The 17,199-nt window shown below is 43.2% G+C and overlaps 1 protein-coding gene across 4 annotated transcripts in view; it reads left to right on the top strand.

Moving 5' to 3' along the window:
• The first annotated feature begins 3,288 nt into the window (after positions 1 to 3,288).
• The window catches only part of TSC1 (tuberous sclerosis 1), a 33,112-nt gene continuing 19,201 nt past the window's right edge, over positions 3,289 to 17,199 (top strand). For 3 of the 4 annotated variants that reach the window (XM_019540845.1, XM_019540846.1, XM_019540843.1), the window contains exons 1-5: positions 3,289 to 3,381; positions 9,772 to 9,834; positions 13,983 to 14,170; positions 14,869 to 14,972; positions 15,743 to 15,895. In XM_019540845.1, coding sequence (XP_019396390.1) covers positions 14,068 to 14,170; positions 14,869 to 14,972; positions 15,743 to 15,895 — 360 coding nt within the window. In that variant the 5' untranslated portion in view covers positions 3,289 to 3,381; positions 9,772 to 9,834; positions 13,983 to 14,067. Of the gene's footprint in view, positions 3,382 to 9,540; positions 9,835 to 13,982; positions 14,171 to 14,868; positions 14,973 to 15,742; positions 15,896 to 17,199 lie in introns of those variants that run through there. The other variant, XM_019540844.1, reaches the window with a different exon arrangement.

The raw sequence follows: 17,199 nt of genomic DNA, 5'->3' as shown, positions 1-17,199 counted from the left end.
CTCCTGCACAGCAGGGGGGGGGACACCCAGCATCCAGCTCAAAATGAAATACAAAATAATGGGAATGCACAAAGCTGGCCTAAATTAGCTCACCCCCCCAGGGAGGGTCACCTATCAAGTACAAGAGAAACTAGCTCATGCCCACAGGAAAAATGATCAGAGCTGTGAAATATATCAGTTAGTACTGCAGTAGTTAACCCACAGATAGGATACTGTTGGTGCTATTCTAATCAAACCTGTTTTGATCGAACCTAGGCTTTACGCTGCAGTCCTTGAGAACAGATTCCCATTAGCATCTAGGGGAATAGTCACGTGAGCTGAAGAATCAGGTCAAGGATTCACAAAGTATATGCTGTGGATCACCAGAAGTCCACAGAATTTTTCCTGCTAGTCCACAGAAAGAAAGATGTTTAGACCCAAGCTATGAGGAGCTTGTAGCTTGAGGGTTCTGAATGGCCTACAAAACGTATAGCATTAGATAATCCCATCCTTCCTCCCCGAACTCTGCACCCTCTCTCCAGAACGAAGGGAATAATGTTGTGCATCTGAGAACAGCTGCTGCTTTCAGCAAGAGATGAAGTGATCCCTTTGTATATTAGCTCATAAAGCACTATGCGATCCATCCCTATATAAAAAGACCGTAAAATATAAGCAGTGACATGAACTCTGCTAGCATTTGAAGGAAAAAAACATTAATTTTGAGTGTATCAGACCACCATTTCTCTGCAAGGGCTCTACTGCTGTATTAGATACACCTATCTATACTAACCTTCAAATGTTATTTCAAATAAACATGAATCAGTCAGCTCTGGGTCTTATTTTCATGTTGTTTTTTGTAATTGTGTGGGTGGAAATTTTTGTTTTCAAATGAAGTTTAGGCTCCAGCTCCATCACATGACTCTGGGACCCACAGTGGCAGGCAGGTGCTGATTGTCTCTTTGCTATAAGCTGGTCTGCCCAAAGAGGTATCCCTCCTGGGCCAGACCCACCCTGGTGTCGAGGCAGTGGGGCAATGCCAGCGCGCAATGTGCAACCAGCCAGCCTTGTAGGAACGCTTGTTTTCAGGTGTGTAGTACTAAGTTTTTCCCACGAGGTGGGGCTGCAATACATTCCTTGGCACTGTTAAAAATACACTCGCAACCACAGCGATCAATAACCTGAAACCACTGACTTTTTTGCTACCTAGATGAGTGTGCATTTGTTTACCACTGCAGTAGCCATGGACATACACTCCCCCACCATTTGTTTTCTCACAGCTCTCTCCTACTTTCACAAGTGATACAAGGAAAGTGATTTTAGTTCTTTGGGTTCAAAGACTTATTTTGTTGCACTTTAAAATTTGAATTGACAATCTGACTGACATGTGCAAGCATGGCCCATCTCATATATCAGAAATGCTGGGTTAAAGGTGCAGAGCACCACAGGAACCAACTTGCCAAAAAAAAACCAACCCCCCCAGAGGCCTCTGGAAATGGAATTCAGCATGGCCCAGAGAAAGCAGTGGGAAGGCAAAGATGGGGCTTCCTTATAGCTCTGCTTTATGCTGTTAATGGAAGAACATTAGCGAATGGAAACCATGCAGGCGAGTTGCAAAACATGTCACCGGTGTGTTGTCCTTTTGATCCTGACTTCATCGAGGCCGCGTTGCCAAATCTGAGCTTTCAAAAACTGTCTGCTTTCTTCTCTGGACTCATGAGGCTGGATTAAAATGACAAGGTGATCAAAATGACATGAATGTGGAGAGTCATGAGCCTCGCTGTATGCTCGCTTTCTGAACCTCTCTGTATGCTTTCCTGCAACCATAGGAACAAAAATGCCCATTTTCTTTAAAGTGATGCAGGGCCAGATTAACCCTTTAGTGGGAGAGGCAAAGATTTCTAGGGTGATTGCATTTATCGGACCAACAATGTGGTTGGGATGTTAGACATTCCCCAAGAACATAGGACATTCTTCAGGAATCTCTTACATCCAAAACCTCATCTCGCTTTATCCCAGTGACACTGTTGGTTCAAGAAAAGCTATCACCCTAAAAAATCCTTCCCTCTCACATGGTTTTTACAGAGACCTGCAATCTCTGGCAATCTGCTGCTTCCAGGAGCACACTGAACCTGCGAGAATTGACCACATCGTAACTGGGAAACAAGTCCTGGCTGAAGAGGTGCGGGGGGGCAGCCTACATGGGCCGAATTTCTATGCAGCGTCATGCTACTGATGGGTGAGATGTCATTGATGACTCAGGATGAGCGTGATGCCATCGGCATGTGTGATGCCACTGACGGTGCAATGTCATAGATGAGTGTGATGCTACTGACAGGTGTGATGCCACCGATGGGTATAATGATATTGATGCATGTAATGCGACTGACTGGTGTGATACCACTGATGGGATGGGTGTGATTACATTGACAGGTGTGATGCCATTGACTGGTGTGATACCACTGAGTGTGATGCCATTGATGGGTATGATGCCATTGAGGGGTGTGATGTCATTGATGGATGTGATACCACTGACAGGTGTGATGGCATTGTTGGTGTGATGCCATTAATGGGTGCAATGCCATTGAAGGATGTGATGTCACCGGCAGGTGTGATGCCACTGATGTGTGCAATGCCACTGATGGGTGTAATGTCATTGACAGTATGATGCCATTGACTGGTGCAATGCCATTGACAGGTGTGATGCCGTTGCTGTTGTGATACCATTAATGGGTGTGATGCCATTGAGGGATGTGATGCCACTGGCAGGTGTGATGTCATTGACCTGCGCCATGCCATTGACGGGTGTGCTGCCACCGCAAGCCTGGGGACCATCACCGGAGCCACGTTTTGTTGCGACGTGACCAGGTGCGCCACACGACACCGGTGGCTTTGACGCCCGGGTGCACCAGGACGAGGGGCGGGGCGGGGCGGGGCCGGCCCCGGGGCAGGGAGGAGGGTGAGGCCCAGGCCCGGCCCGCGCAGCCCGCGGGCCTTGTTTACCACCTCTCTGCGGGCCCCGCCCCCGCCCGCAGCCCGCGGTCACGTGACCCCGGCCGGGCCTCCTTGCGGCCGCCTCCGGCATCACGAGACCTAACTCGGTTCTACCACTCCCTCTCCGGAGATACCTCCGCGCCCCCTTCCTCTCCCTCCGAAACCGGCTGCCTCCGCAAGGCCCGGCGACTCGCCGGCGGCTTCCTAATCACAGGCAGGCTCCACCGGGGGTTGGGCCGCAGCGAGGTCGGGCGCGGGCAAGCCGGACCGCGCACTACTTGTCCGCGGCGGAGGGATCCGCAGAAACGCCGAGTCGCTGTTGGGGGCGGGGGGGGAGGCCGGGCTAAGATGGCGGCGCCCTGTGGGCTAGCGGGGCTGAGGCGGTAAACAGCTACGGGGCGGAGGAGGCGGGTGAGCACCGCGGGGCCCGGCTGGGGCTGGGGGTGGACACTGCGGACCCTCCTCGGGGGACACCCTGGCGTGAACCTCCCCTTCGCTTCGCGCGGGGCCTGCTTGCGGGCTCCCCCCGGGCTGGGGGCGCCCGAGGGGGTTTTTGGGAGGGGGGCAGGCCCGACCGCCCCACTCCTTTCTTCGCGGGGGGAGCAGCGTTTCTCGGCCCGCGGGGCGCTGGGACCGGGGCATGGATCGCGGCGAGACTTGGAAAATGAACCCCCTGAAAACCTTAAAGGTGGATAAAGGAGAGAAACGACGAAACGGGGGTTGCAGTGTGGCTTGGCCCCCGTCCGCCCTCTGCCCTACATATGGCAGTTGGGGGGGCGCTGGGTCAGGCTGGTACAAAAGAGATTCGGATGGAGGAGCTTGACCTCTAGCCAGCCACAGCCTGGGGAGCCATGGTGTCAACCCCCCTGGGGCTCCCCACCAGCCAGGAAAATGCAGATTGGGGGGTGGGGGAAGAGCAGTGTCACTGCTGCAACTGTTGGATTAGGGCTGGGCCCCCACTTTGTCCCCTTATCAGGGCCACATGGCCTGATCCAGCCCCAATTATGCGCATGTGTTGGGTCTGGGCACTGCCCATGTGGCCCGTGGGGCCACTGATTTTGAGGGTTAATAACGCTGTGGCAAAGTCAGCACTTGGCAGTCCAGCGAGAGCTGTGTTGTATCATGTGCAAATCGTCACAGTCACAAGAGGCAAGGGTCTTTTAAGGCGATCACTTGTCTTGGGCCAGCTGTGTAGTAGGGGTAGAGTTAGACCGGCTTCTGTATAAGACATTTTTCCTCGGGTGTCGGCATCACAGACTTCGAAGAACGGCTCGCATTGGAAAGTTTGCCTAATTTTATCCTGGCTGTGTAATTGGTCCAGTGAAACATGTTGCCTTAAGGAGTTCAGTTGATGCAGATAGGTCGCTACCTGCTGGGTTTGGGGGTTTTTTTGGTTGGTCCTTGGGGGTTTTGCTGCATGTTGGTTGTGCACTAGCACAAAGCTTGATAGTGCTACAAGCTTAGTAGGGCAGTGTTTAGATGGGAACTAAAGCAATTGATTAGAAACACTCTTTTTGTTCTGTAAATTATTTTCTAGCTAGTTTTAGCAGACCTACTTTCCAAATGAGGTAGTCTGAGCTGTTGAAGTTCTGACTTAAATGTGATCTGAACATTTCATAAGTCATAGGATTCACTGAACTTCAAGTGATCTTTTTTTTTTTTAACTTCCTATCAGTTTTCTAGCATGTTATTCAGCACTTCAGGCTTATGCAGGTTCATATAAATATGAGATGAGGGCTCTCATCTGAGGTGCATTGTTCCATTAGAGATGCTCTGGCTTTGTAAACAACCATTTGACTTCAATAATGGCTTCTGGATTAAAACAGACTGGAACAATGTAGAGCTGAAATGCAAGAGTGCTGATTTGTATCAAAGCCTAGCTTGCTTAAACTAGAAAAAAAAATGTTTACATCACTTTTGCTAGTGGAAGACCTGGTCACCGAAATCAGTCTTTGTAAGTGAATAGTCTGTTATGCAAAACAGTAACCCTGCCTTGGGAATCATTCAGCAAGCAGGTCAGTTGAGGAAACAGAATATCTGTGACAGTGTCCTTGGGGGGCCTAAAAGATTTAGTGTGGGTGGCAGTGGTATACAGTTCAAAAAGAGCTTTTTATCATGGAGTTTTCAGATGGAGTTGAGAATATAATAGCTATACGTAAGGGTCATTTTGTCTCCTTTGGACAGAAGAGTCACGGGGGATAAAAACACTTGCTTTTAGAATAGGAAATGCTTGCTTCCAATAAACCTTAATCTTTCACAGGGCTGTGCTTCTTGCCTTTTGACTTGCCTGTAAGGATTACAGTATTTTCCTTATAAAATACTTAGATAAGGTAATGGGTCTAACAAGACTGTTTGTTTGTTTTTTTTCCATTGGATTCAAGAGCAGGTGATTTGCAACTTACTTTTATGAACATATTCCAAGAGTTCTGTTGGCGACTAAAGTTTGATTAAAAAAATTTAGGAGAGTCTTGATGCTCATATCACTGTGGAGTACAAAGCTCTCCATTTGTCTTTTTTTTAGTTCAGCTGAGGGATATTTTAAAACATACTTGTTCTAATCTAATGTTTATTTAATATGCTTACATAGGAAAATGGAGTACTCTGCTCCTTCTTTTCCTAATCTGTTTTGACCATATGAGGAAGACTGAAATAAAAGTAAAAAAAAAACAACTTTTGTTGAGTAAAAGGCTTATTAGCAGAAAATCCATGGCTTCTGCCAACGGACTGAAAAGTGCCAGGCTTATAATGCTTAGGAGTTTTTTTTTTTTTCCTTTTCTGATGCTCCTTTTTTCTTTTGCTGCTTTTCTCCACCCCCCTGCCCAATCAGGGATTTGTAGGTCAGTAATGAGCATAACAAGCTCATAACAAAGCCACAATTGAAAGATAAGCCTAAAAAGCATTGAATTAGATTATTATAGTCTTATTTTTCCTGTTTTAGATATCTTCCTACAGAAAGCTATGTAAAAAATGCATGTGTTGGTTATCTTGAATTTTAACTCCATAGGTGGTAACTTAGTTTGGATTTGGGAACTTGGATCTGGAAATGAAGCAGAGAAGAGGGTGGTGACCTGGTGTGATGTGCATCAGATAGATCTCTTAATTCATGAACAGCATGCCACATTTTCTGTCCCTCTCAAAGCAAAGCTGGATATTGCCAGGTGGTTATTCTTGTATTGGGCATCTTGAACCCAACTTGATTAGAGTGCTACTGTCCTGATGTTCTTGGGGCTGTTGTTGACTGATGGTTCCACTGGCAGTTTGTGTTTCGGAAAAGCATTCATTTGCCTTAAAATGGTAAATGCGTATATACTATGGCTTTTGGCAGCAGCTCATTGGATGGAATAAGATGCAGTACTGTTGCAATTTTAGAAGTGTGGAATATTTTTAGAACGGTCTTAAGTTGCTAGCTCCCGGAGTGGAGAGAGCTGTTCTTTTTATTTTTTCCTAATAGCTGCAGCGCTTGGAGCACTGGCCATTCACTGATGGGTTCATTTGGAATAGCCTGGGCTTAGTGGCACACGGTTGCTTAAGCTGCCTGTTTTAGTTAATTTAGGGAAGCTCAGGCATCCCTGTATCTGATGGAACACTGTCTCCTTTATTAATGCTAGGCTCTCTGCCTGACAGCTTCCATGAGGCCTGAGGTTGGAAGGCCTCTTGCCTATAGAGCGCTTAAAGAGGTGCTCTATGTGTGTACGGGTGATGTGTGCGCCATGGAAGCTTTCACTTTACAGCACCATATGCGTTGGTGACAGGTATTTTTCTTCTTTTGCCCACTGCTGTAGCTTTATTTATGGCAGCAAAACTAGAGAAGACCTGATGCTGTTGTCTTGTTCACACCTGCTCTGAGCATTGCTAATTTTTTAAAACAAAATGTCACAACAAAAAATGTGCACACTCTGGCAGCCTTTCTTCCCCACCCTCCACCCCCTTTGCTACTGTGGATTGAATTGCCTACAGTAGTGTAGCAAAGTGAGATCTGAAGAAATGGGGGGTGTCTGTAAGGCCTTAGGAGGGTAAAAGGATTCAGTAATGTTTTGTGCTTCTCTGATCCTCAAAACAGGTATCACTTAGAGTTGGTTTAGTGATGTGGTTGTGCATCCCCTGGCAAGCAGACTTGGATAAGTTTCCCTGGCCAATCAAACAGGAATAGCAAGTGCTTTACTGTTCTGGGTTTGTCAGCTTCCAGAGTGTGTATGGCAGCAAAAATTTGGAGGTGTCTAGGTATCCAGTCCTTTTACCCTATAACCACAACAGTAGTGTCCGTAGAAGTGAAGGAAAGCATGGTTTACTTATGGATCAGGTGGCTTTCAGGGAACCAGCTTTCTTCCATATAGTTCTGCCAATATACCTCAATCCTGATATGTATTATGCCTTTTTGAGTTGTCAGCATCTCTAGGGGAGGTTTGCTAAATTTGAGAATATAGTGGTGAAGGCAGATGTGGGAGAGAGGAGTCTCTGAGACTAACAAATCAGTTAACTTTATAACATACTTGTGGTTTGAGAAGGTAGTAGTGAAGAGCCAGTTCATCAACACACCGTGTCAGTTAATGGACCAGGATGGTGTATTAAATTCCTCTCCACCTTTCATGTATTGTCAGCCATCCTAAACTCTGAAGCAGCTGTCTTTTTTTTGTTTTGTTTTGTGTTTTTTTTTCATTTGGAGAAGGCCTAGCCTACTCTGGGTGATTTGGTAATCCACTCCAAAGTAAAATGAACTTCTCAGCACCTTTGTGAAACACTTGAGAGCAACTTTTTTCTCACATAAGTGAAAATATGGCACAGGTTTTAATAGTCTCTTGATTATTACCTGTAAGAGGTCTTTGTACTGGTTGGCATTTTGTGCGAGTGTCTGATGACTTTCATGGATGCTTGAAGGGGATTGGTTTTTAGATGTAAACACTTGAACAACTGAAGGACTTGGGTTGTGAAGCTGTTTATAAATGCACTCTGAAATCTCCTTTGCACTGTCCAGGTGCAGTAAATAAAAACAGAAATTTTATTGCTGTGGGGAGACAGTTTTTTTATATTTCAGCCATGCTGGTCAGTGGAATATCTTTAGGTTTGTTGCCAAAGAAATATTTCTGGTAAATACAGTACCACGTTATCCCCTTTGAACTTGCAACCTGTACCAAGATGGGGAAGCTGGCAGGTTGATACTGTCAGCTGCTTCCTAACAGTGACCTTGGGAGGTACTACAAGCTACTCATGACACAGTGCACGTGACAAAATTTATTGGGTGACGGGTTTGACTGTCAGCTGCTTCATTCTGGGATGGTCATGTTTTTTTCCTACTATCTTTGTGTTAATTGTCCAAGTGCAATATATACTGATACCCCTGTAGAGTAGAGCAGAGCAGTATCCTGACATAGAACAGATCCTGCCACAGATGTGTCCTCATTGCTGGAGCATAAGGATGAGTCTCCTAGTGTATTGCTGCTGACACTGAATGTACTGAATTTCTGATTCGGAGTAATATTGTAGCAGTATTTCCCATGAGAATCCAGAGGTAACAACCAACACCAAAGGGAAATTGGGGGTGGAGGGGTATCGCGCTTCTTTCATTTATTTTTAAATGAAGCTTCTTGTCAAAATCATAGCAAATACATCTTAAATATATGAATTAATACAGCAGTTTTCAAACTGTGGGGTGCACCCCCTTGGGGGGCAGGAAGGAATGTGGGGGAGGGGGGAGCCCACGGGCAAGACATTTGGAAAGAGCTGGCACTGCCGGGGCTGGGGAGCCCTGGGCAGGCACCACCAGCGGGTTGCTGCACCTGTGGGAGCCCAGCATGGTGGGCACGCAGCCTAGAGCTGCAGTGGGGCCAAGCCAGGAGGCAGTGGAGCCAGCTCCGTTGAGCCGAGTCATACTACAGTGGCTGCTAGGATGAGAGGTGCCCTGTGCCTGGCTGCACTGCTTCTCCTGGGTGGGGGGATGACAGCAGGGGTGGGCATGAACAAAATTGTAACTCAAAGCAGGGCTCACCTGAAAGTTTGGAAATTTCTGGGCTAATATGTGCTTCAACAATATGTTCAGCCTGGGCGTTGATCTCAGATTCCAGTTTTAATTTTTGTTATAGTGCAGCTGATCTGTGTTTGTCAAATAGATCCTAACTGGGTTGATATTCTGAGGTGTTTTGTTTTTTGTTTTTGTTTTTAAAGTGCCTGAGGTTGCCAGTTCAAGGCAGATGAATTGGTAACACTTGAACAACAACACTACCACCACCACTACGCAGGTGTTATTAAGAGCTAACTAGTCCTTCCTTCTCTATACAGAATTAAACCAAAGTGGAGAATGAGTTTCCCAAAGTGTCTGTCTTGTAAGTGTTTGAATGCGACAACTTATCTGCCACACTACTCAAATGCACCCAAAAGTTAACTTTAGTGTTAGAAATAGTTACCTGATAATATTCCACTCTGAGGTGGGTAGCAATATTTTGTAGTTGTATGCAGATTATTGTAGTGCTTTTTCACTTCGACAAAAATCCAATTTCCCTTTAAAAGAACTTGAGGAAAATTCTCTGTGTAGCAGGTTTTATAGGTTCATACTATTCAACAAGATGCAAAATGTTGATCTCTAACAGTAGGTCACTGTCTTGGATAATTAATTCATCAAGAATTCAGAAAAAGAAAACCGTGCAATGTTTTTAGATGTTACTCAAGCAGGGAGCTGATGATGCAATTCAGGAACTGCAAAGCTACAAAGGAGCCATAACTGCAATTGTCTTAATCTGCATTATAATTATGTTAATGGTGCCATATGTTAACTTCATGTTTTCTTTCTCTCTCACTTCTCCAATTCAGCGATCATGAAAGGTGCCAGGTTGACAACCCTGAAAACAGAAGCCCTACTTGTCCACAGAACAGGTACAGTCTATACAACATCTGTATAAAATGTCCTTTGCACATTGCATCTCTACTTCTGATTTTTCAGGAATTTCTTCTTTTGGGGGGCGGGAATTTGAACACTTCTTACTTGTCAGAAGTAGATTTAAAAAAATGGAGTCCTTACCAATGAGTTGGTTGAAATCTTTTTACTTCTATCAAGGAGCCAAGCCTCTCTTGCCACATGCCAGTTTTGGGGAGCAGTTCTGTGTCTGGGAATTTGTTAGGAAAGACGTATTCAGGTTGTAGCTAATAGGTGTTTTATCTGGAGCACTTTTGTAGCTGCTGGAAAAGAGGTTAGTCTTCTGGTTATTTTTGTTTCTCCAGAAGCTGTTGACTGTTTGGAGAGAGGGTTTTCTGCTATCTTACCTTTTTTTTTTTTAACCTTTCATTTTTGAGTGTGTTTTCTCCCTTGAATAACTGTTGTGTTGGTTTCCTGTTACAGTTTTTCCCCTGTGGTATCAGAAGTGTAAAGTTGATTTGATTCTTTGCTTGTTGCTGCTCCCAGCATTAGTAGTGAACTGTTCTACTTTCATCTGTTGCTCCCTAGCAATAGATGTTGCAGCTGCCTGCGGATTTGGGAGGAAGACACTACATCTGTTTTCACTTGAAGCAATAAGAGTTTAAAGTTAAGACTGTGCGTTTCATTTTTAAGAAGTTAAGATTAGCTTAATCTCTTCTTGCTATCATTATTCCTAAGAATTTCTGTTGATGCTGAATATCCACCCATTTTTCCTTCAGTATCCTTTGAGGCCTGGTACTTTTGCTTCCCTAAGCAGTCAAAGGAGTTGCTGTTTTGTGTGATGTCAAACTAGGAAGAATAGGCCTCTGTCAGAAATTCAGTAGGAATCTTGCATATTGCAAAACAAAATCTGACCTGTGTAGGTGCTTTGGGATTGTGGCAGTTCTTTTAACTCTAAAGTGTGTGTATGAACCATGGACTGTTAATCTCTAAGCATGAACATTTGTTACCATTGTTCTGGAATTCAGTTTCACCAGTTGATCTTTAATTAATTCTTATTCTGTATATACAGCACCTGCCTTAATGTGGCCCCAACCTGGTTGCAGCTTCTAGACACTACAATAAATACCAGTGCTACAGTTGTACTGCTACTGAACTCTACCCCTTGTGCTGGATTGTCCTCACTTCTTGAAATTGGTGTTAATATTTTTCCTTGAGCTCTTCTGTTTTGCCACTTCCCAAAGCTGGGAGTAGTTGGAGCTAAAACATGTTGCAACAGTATGTTCTATGTGGAGCCTTTGCTGCAGACCCATGCATTTTACTTTTAATTCTATCTTGTTCCCAAATACCAAGTTTAAGAGTAAACGCATCCCTTGTGGAATGTGGCTTTGTCTCCTTTCTGTCAGTCCACATGCATTTCATGTTATTTTAATCTAAGTTGATGAGTTCTTGTGTGTATGTGAAAAAGCAAACAGTTCTAAAAAAATACAGTTTTTAGTTCAGTATTATGAGAGAGAAATGCAAAAGTCAGGAAATGCAAAGCAGTGGTTCCCACAGTAACCAGAACTTACTGGCCTGCCTGTATTCGTATTACTGTGTGCTGCTAAATTTGACTTAATACATGTGGCACAGCGAAGTAACAGCAGCTGTGGAAACCATAACTGAATTTCCTAACAGCTGCTGCTTGGCCACACTGCATACATTAAAACACCAACCTAACAGTAACGTGAAGCACAGGGCAGTGGAATTCCCGGTACTGTGGGAACCATGCCTTTTGAACTTCCTGATTTGTGAATTTTCATTGTTAACCATAACCTTTTGGGGAGAATGTATCTTTGGCTGTTTGCTCTGAACAAGTTAAGTTATGAATATTGAAGCTGATTAAAGGCTGTCCTTGTTCAGTAGCTTCTTAGAAACAGATCCGTAGTTTGAAAGATATTGATAAGTGTGAACTTCCCATAAAAAGCTCTGGGCATGCTGATAAAAATGGTTGCAAAAGGCTTTTATTGGGAGCTTCTTGCCAAACTTCTGTTACATTGCATCTGCTACACTTGGCAACAGTGGGTGCTATGCTTTTGAAAAGGGTTCCTTGCAATTTGAAAAGCTTGCTTATCCCATCTATATGTAGAGGGTTCAAAAGTGCAGCTTGTAACAGGTGCATGTCACAACTAGAAACTAGAGGCGAATAAAGGCTGATTCTTCATTGGTTTTAGGGGCAGACCTCCAAACTGTTGGATTTCCTTGTCCTGTGTGGACCCCCAAAGAGAACAGACTTTTGTACAAGCCTGTAGTAGAATTGATAAGAAATTTCCTCTCTGAGCTATTACAGAAGCTGCTGCTTTATGTAATCTTCTGCTGACTATCTCTTATCCCTTCTTAAACTGTTCTTCATTTTCTCTGTCCTAGAAATATGACTTTTCACTTGTGGTAGACAATAGGTTTTCTTATTTAGCCTAGGGTGCTGACTTTTAGCTTCTGGGACTCATTTTTACAAATATGGGTTCAGGCTTGCCATATTGGTAAGTCTGTAATGGCTTTTCCAATCTGGGTGCAATGGCCAGTTATAGCTAAACTTGATTTGTAGAATAACTTCTTTCCTAAAAGGAGATTTACTGATACCATTCCTCATTTGCAGTTAGGGAGATCTGTGCATGGGTCACAGGTGATAGCCAGCGTCCGTTTGACTTGGATTCAGTCAGGATGCTTGCTTGGTTTTAAATATGCAAAGACTTCATTATTTGTGGAATGCAGCTTGTGGTCAGAATAAAAGATATCTGGCTTGTCGTGTGTTCAAATTTTTAACTGTGTCTTGTTTCATGAAGGCCAAGCAACCAATCAATGAGATGTTACTATTGCTATTCTGAACACATTATTGTATATCCTTCTCAAGTTGGTCAGTTGACCCAATTGCATTCCTCACATGTGTACATGGTTTTTATACTGCGTTTAACTACTGTATGAGAGAGGGCTCGCAAGAAAACAAAGACTGGAATTATACTGTAGTAAATTTGTAGGTAGAAGCCAAAATTGATGCTTTTAGCAGTGGCTGTAGGACCATGTGTTCTAAATAGGATTTTGAAAGACTAACCCAGTAACATTTTACCACAGTATAAAAGCGGATGGAATTGTATCTGGGTGTTACACCTGTGCCTGGTAATGTAAACATGGCAGTACATGTATGAATGATGTTCTTGGACATCTGTATTCAAAACAAGATATCTATCTCAGATAATGTTACTAAAAAATCTTGTCACCAGGTGACCCAGTCAACAAAGTTTTGTTGAGTTTCCCTCTATGTTACCAGAACCGAGAGCAGCTTATAGCCTAGGAGCAAGAAACCTAATGAGATGAGGTTACTGGCAATCCTTGTATAAACTCTTCTTATTCAGCTCCAATTCTGCCATCCCCTTTCTTTGGATAGAGAAGTGTCCCATGGTTCTGGCATGCTGAGATCTTCCTCTGTCCATCCTGTGGTTTTGATTTTATTTTAGCTTTGCTGTGTTCTCTCATTTTCCTGTTTCTGACCTATCCCTCCTCAGTCCAGTCCCTCAACATGCTATTGCTTTTTTGTTAAGCTTTGTTCACTGAAAGGCTGAAGAGTAGCTGAACTCACAAAGTTAAGCATGTCTGTAGCTTTGTGAAGCTGGGCTGGGTTGTGCTTTAGGGAAGAGTCATAGGAACAAGGAAGTGAATCTGGTGGCAGGTGGATACTGCAGTCTAGTGGGTATGAACTTGGTGGAGGGTCAGCCACACTACCTCCCAACTGTGGGAACAGGTAGGATTGGTGGCTTTCAGAGAGCTATTAGAATCTTATTCACAGCTACTGTCTCTTAATTGTAAGTGGCTGTCCTGGTCTAAAACTGATCCAAAATGGTAAACGAAAGGCTATTATCTGGGTGCTTTGACCAACATTTTCTGGAAAATGTGTTTAATGTACAAAGCCACATGTGACATACTGGTGTTTGAAGTAAGTATGGAACATTGTAAATGGTTTATCTGGTGCATATGTCTTCCTTGCAGGTAAAATATCCTTAATGACAATTTTCATCAAATATTATCAGAGAGGTAATCCTGTAGCAAGCAATAGAGAAGTGACAAGAGATTTAAATATGGGGAAAATGAGGTAGTTTATTTGTTTTAATATCTGTGCTCTGTTCTCTCCCTCTAGTGTGGTAGAGGCACTAATGAGGAACCTGCTGAAGTTTTAATGTGCATATTCATGTTAGTCCGTGCTTAAGCATTTAGTAGACAGAATGGCCCAGCAAGCAAATGTTGGTGAGCTCTTCTCAATGCTGGATTCTTCGGTTCTTGACATGGAAGATATAACAGCTGCCTTCAAAGACAACCTCAACTCTGGTATGTGTTCCTCATTTTAAATTGAGGTGGGAAGGTGTACAGAAGCAAGCAAAAAATGTGGCGTCTTCTCTGCATCTGTGACTTCATGCCAGTGAGCTCTTTGGATGCTGAAAGCTCCCTTGTTCTCCTGGCTAAAAGTTGAGTTTCTTGGCATGTCTGATATTCTGCAGTTTAGTTTTCTAAAACAGTCTCCTTGATCTTGTTTATAAGGTCACTGGGATTTTCCATGTATATGCAATCCCAGGTTAAAAGGTAATTTTACTCTCTTCCTTATGTGCATGACTAGTTGAAACTAGATGAAGAGATGCTTTTGGTGAAACAGAGGAAATGAGTCATGCTATGTTTTGGAATGAATAAAATTATTCTTCATTTTGCTGCCTAAATGCAAAGATAGGTAGTGCCATACCTTTCACTGTTGGTCTGAAACTATCTGAAAGGTGAATTTTTCTAATCTTATGTTCAGTTCATTTCTGTGCTGTCCCATCAAGTTATGAATAAAATCAGTGGGATACTTAGGGACTGGAGACAGTAATTTGCAATTCTCTTTTAAAAAATCTGGGTAATGTCTACAGTACTTGTTCAAGTTTGTAGTCATTACTGTAGTTATAGTTTTGTACAATGTTCTTACTACAGAATATGTATGTACTAAACTTAACTATTTTTACTACCCTGCTTTCTTATGCCCAACCAACTACTAGACCGTGGACCTATGCTTGTGAACAACTTAGTAGATTATTTCTTGGAATCCAATTCTCAGCAGGCATTACACATCCTGTCCAGCTTGCAAGAGCCTCATGACAAGGTAAAACAATGTTGGCTGTAATGGAATTTTGAAACACAGCGGATACTACTAGCATTGTAGAATCTTCTGAATAGTGTCCATTCTTCTTCTTTTTTTTTTTTTTTTTAAAGGTTAGATCAGTTGATCTGGGGATTTCTGTATCTGTATAGTAATAGTAGGTTGATTTAAATAAACCCAATCAAAAAAAACCCTTTAAAGGAAAGGCTTCATGCCTGTTTCCTGGATCATCTAAACTGGCTTGATGGCTGCAGTAGACTTTAGTCAAAGCTCCTGAAAGACCTGTTTCATGTGGAATGTAATAGGCTTTATTTATAGTATTATTGATAATCAGTGGCACTAGCAGCAGATTATTTAATGTTAGGTTTGTTAGCTGAAGAGAAAGGGTATCAGGCTCACAACTTGAAAAGCAGAAAGGGATCCAGCAAACAAGTGAGCATGTCTAAATGAACTCATGGCAAAACTAATGGGGTTGGAAATATTTGTTATGCAGTGACTGAATCCTGATGCAGAATGATCTGCTAAGCCCAAGTGGCAGATCTTGGGGTGAATGCCTCAAGTTACTCAGTGGCAGTATTTAATTGTTCCCTTGGGTTGCAGGCTGTTTGGATCCCTAAGTTCACATATTTATAAATATCGTATTTATTCCTGTAGCTAAAGATACAGACTACTACACCAATTCCAATAGTGCCAGCTTGTTCAAGGAGATCACTGTAATTATTTTGTAATGTGTTAATTTCTTTTTCCACTCCTCTCCCTTGTATTCTGTTTAGCACCTACTGGATAAAATTAATGAATATATGGGCAAAGCTGCTACCCGTTTACCCACTCTCTCACTATTGGGTCATGTGATAAGACGACAGCCATCTTGGAAACACAAGCTTTCTCAAGCGCCTCTCCTACTTTCGTTACTCAAGTGTCTCAAGGTGAGAAATGAATCAATGGTATCAGTGTATTGCATGGTTTTTATAAAGGGCTGATCACTGTCTACTCTGCACTGATTGTATGCAGGAATTCTTGGCTGTTTGTACATCTGTGTAAAATAGCTTGTTTTCAATCCAAACCTCTAGATTTAACTCAAATATTTTATGGCATCTTATGAAGGAACTGTCTTGTTTTGTCATATCTTGCCAATTACAGTCTTGGGGTGGGGGCGCTCTGTCCTGCAACTCACTTGTAGAGGGATCCTGGGGAAGGTGCTTTACCTCCATTTGCCTTGGTTTTCCTATCTGTTAAACAGATAGCACTCTTGTCACACATTATATGATTACTAAGAGAATTGACTTAAATTGGGAAAACATGCTGAGATCCTTGAATGTAAGGAACAGAAATGTACATCATCAGTGGTATAAAGATAATGCTTAAAACGTTTTCTCAAAGTTTCTTGCATCCTAATTGGATGTCAGAGAAAAATAATGTACTTGCACTAGCACAGAAATTTCCTGCCTGGCAACTGGTTTTTGTTTGTACCTTATTCTATCAGCTACAATTTAGCTTGCTCTTGCTGCTTAATCTAACTAAAGTGTTCTGCTAGTCGATCCCCTTTTTGTAGTGCAAAACATGAGGCTTCTACAGTTGTTTGCGAAGTGTATTTAAAAAAAATAAATTACAAAATGGAGACCTCCAAGCAGGCAACACTTATATTTGGGAACATCTTTGGTTACTGGATTATACCATACAACTATGCCTTCACCCACCTAACATCACTGTGTTGTTTCAGCAGTGCTTAATCTTCTGGGTGTATGTTTCAGCATTCCAGAGCTGTCTGTGCATTCGAGCAGTCTGGCAAGTTGAATGACTGCTGCTAGCATCAACTTGCATCAAAGCTCTAAATTAGGATGCTGTGGACTATGCAGTTGCCCAGATGGGTTAATTTTATCACACATGTGGTCATGTTGTGATGGGTATCTTGGCTAACATATTGCTGCACAAAAAGGGCTTGGAGGCATTCATGATGAAATGAAAAGGGAGATTTAATATGAGGCTTCTGAGCCTAATGTATGTCATATGTCACCTGTATGGGGTACCCAGGTCAGGTTTCAAATCTCAGGCTGTGAAGGAAGGGTTTGGTTAGTTTTGGGAGGAACCTAAGGTAGGGTGCTTCATATTGCAGTCAGGGTTGCTGGTTGTAACTGTGTTCATAAAGGAGCAATGATAAGGCTGCCTTTGAAATAAGCCTGGCCTCTAGGTAAAAGTTCAGCAGCAGAAAGGTGTGTTAGTAGCTGGAATC

This window comes from Crocodylus porosus, unplaced genomic scaffold (genome assembly GCF_001723895.1).
Source record: "Crocodylus porosus isolate Cpor-Errol unplaced genomic scaffold, CroPor_comp1, whole genome shotgun sequence".
NCBI lineage: Eukaryota > Metazoa > Chordata > Crocodylia > Crocodylidae > Crocodylus > Crocodylus porosus.
This window is presented reverse-complemented; position numbering and strand designations above follow the sequence as displayed.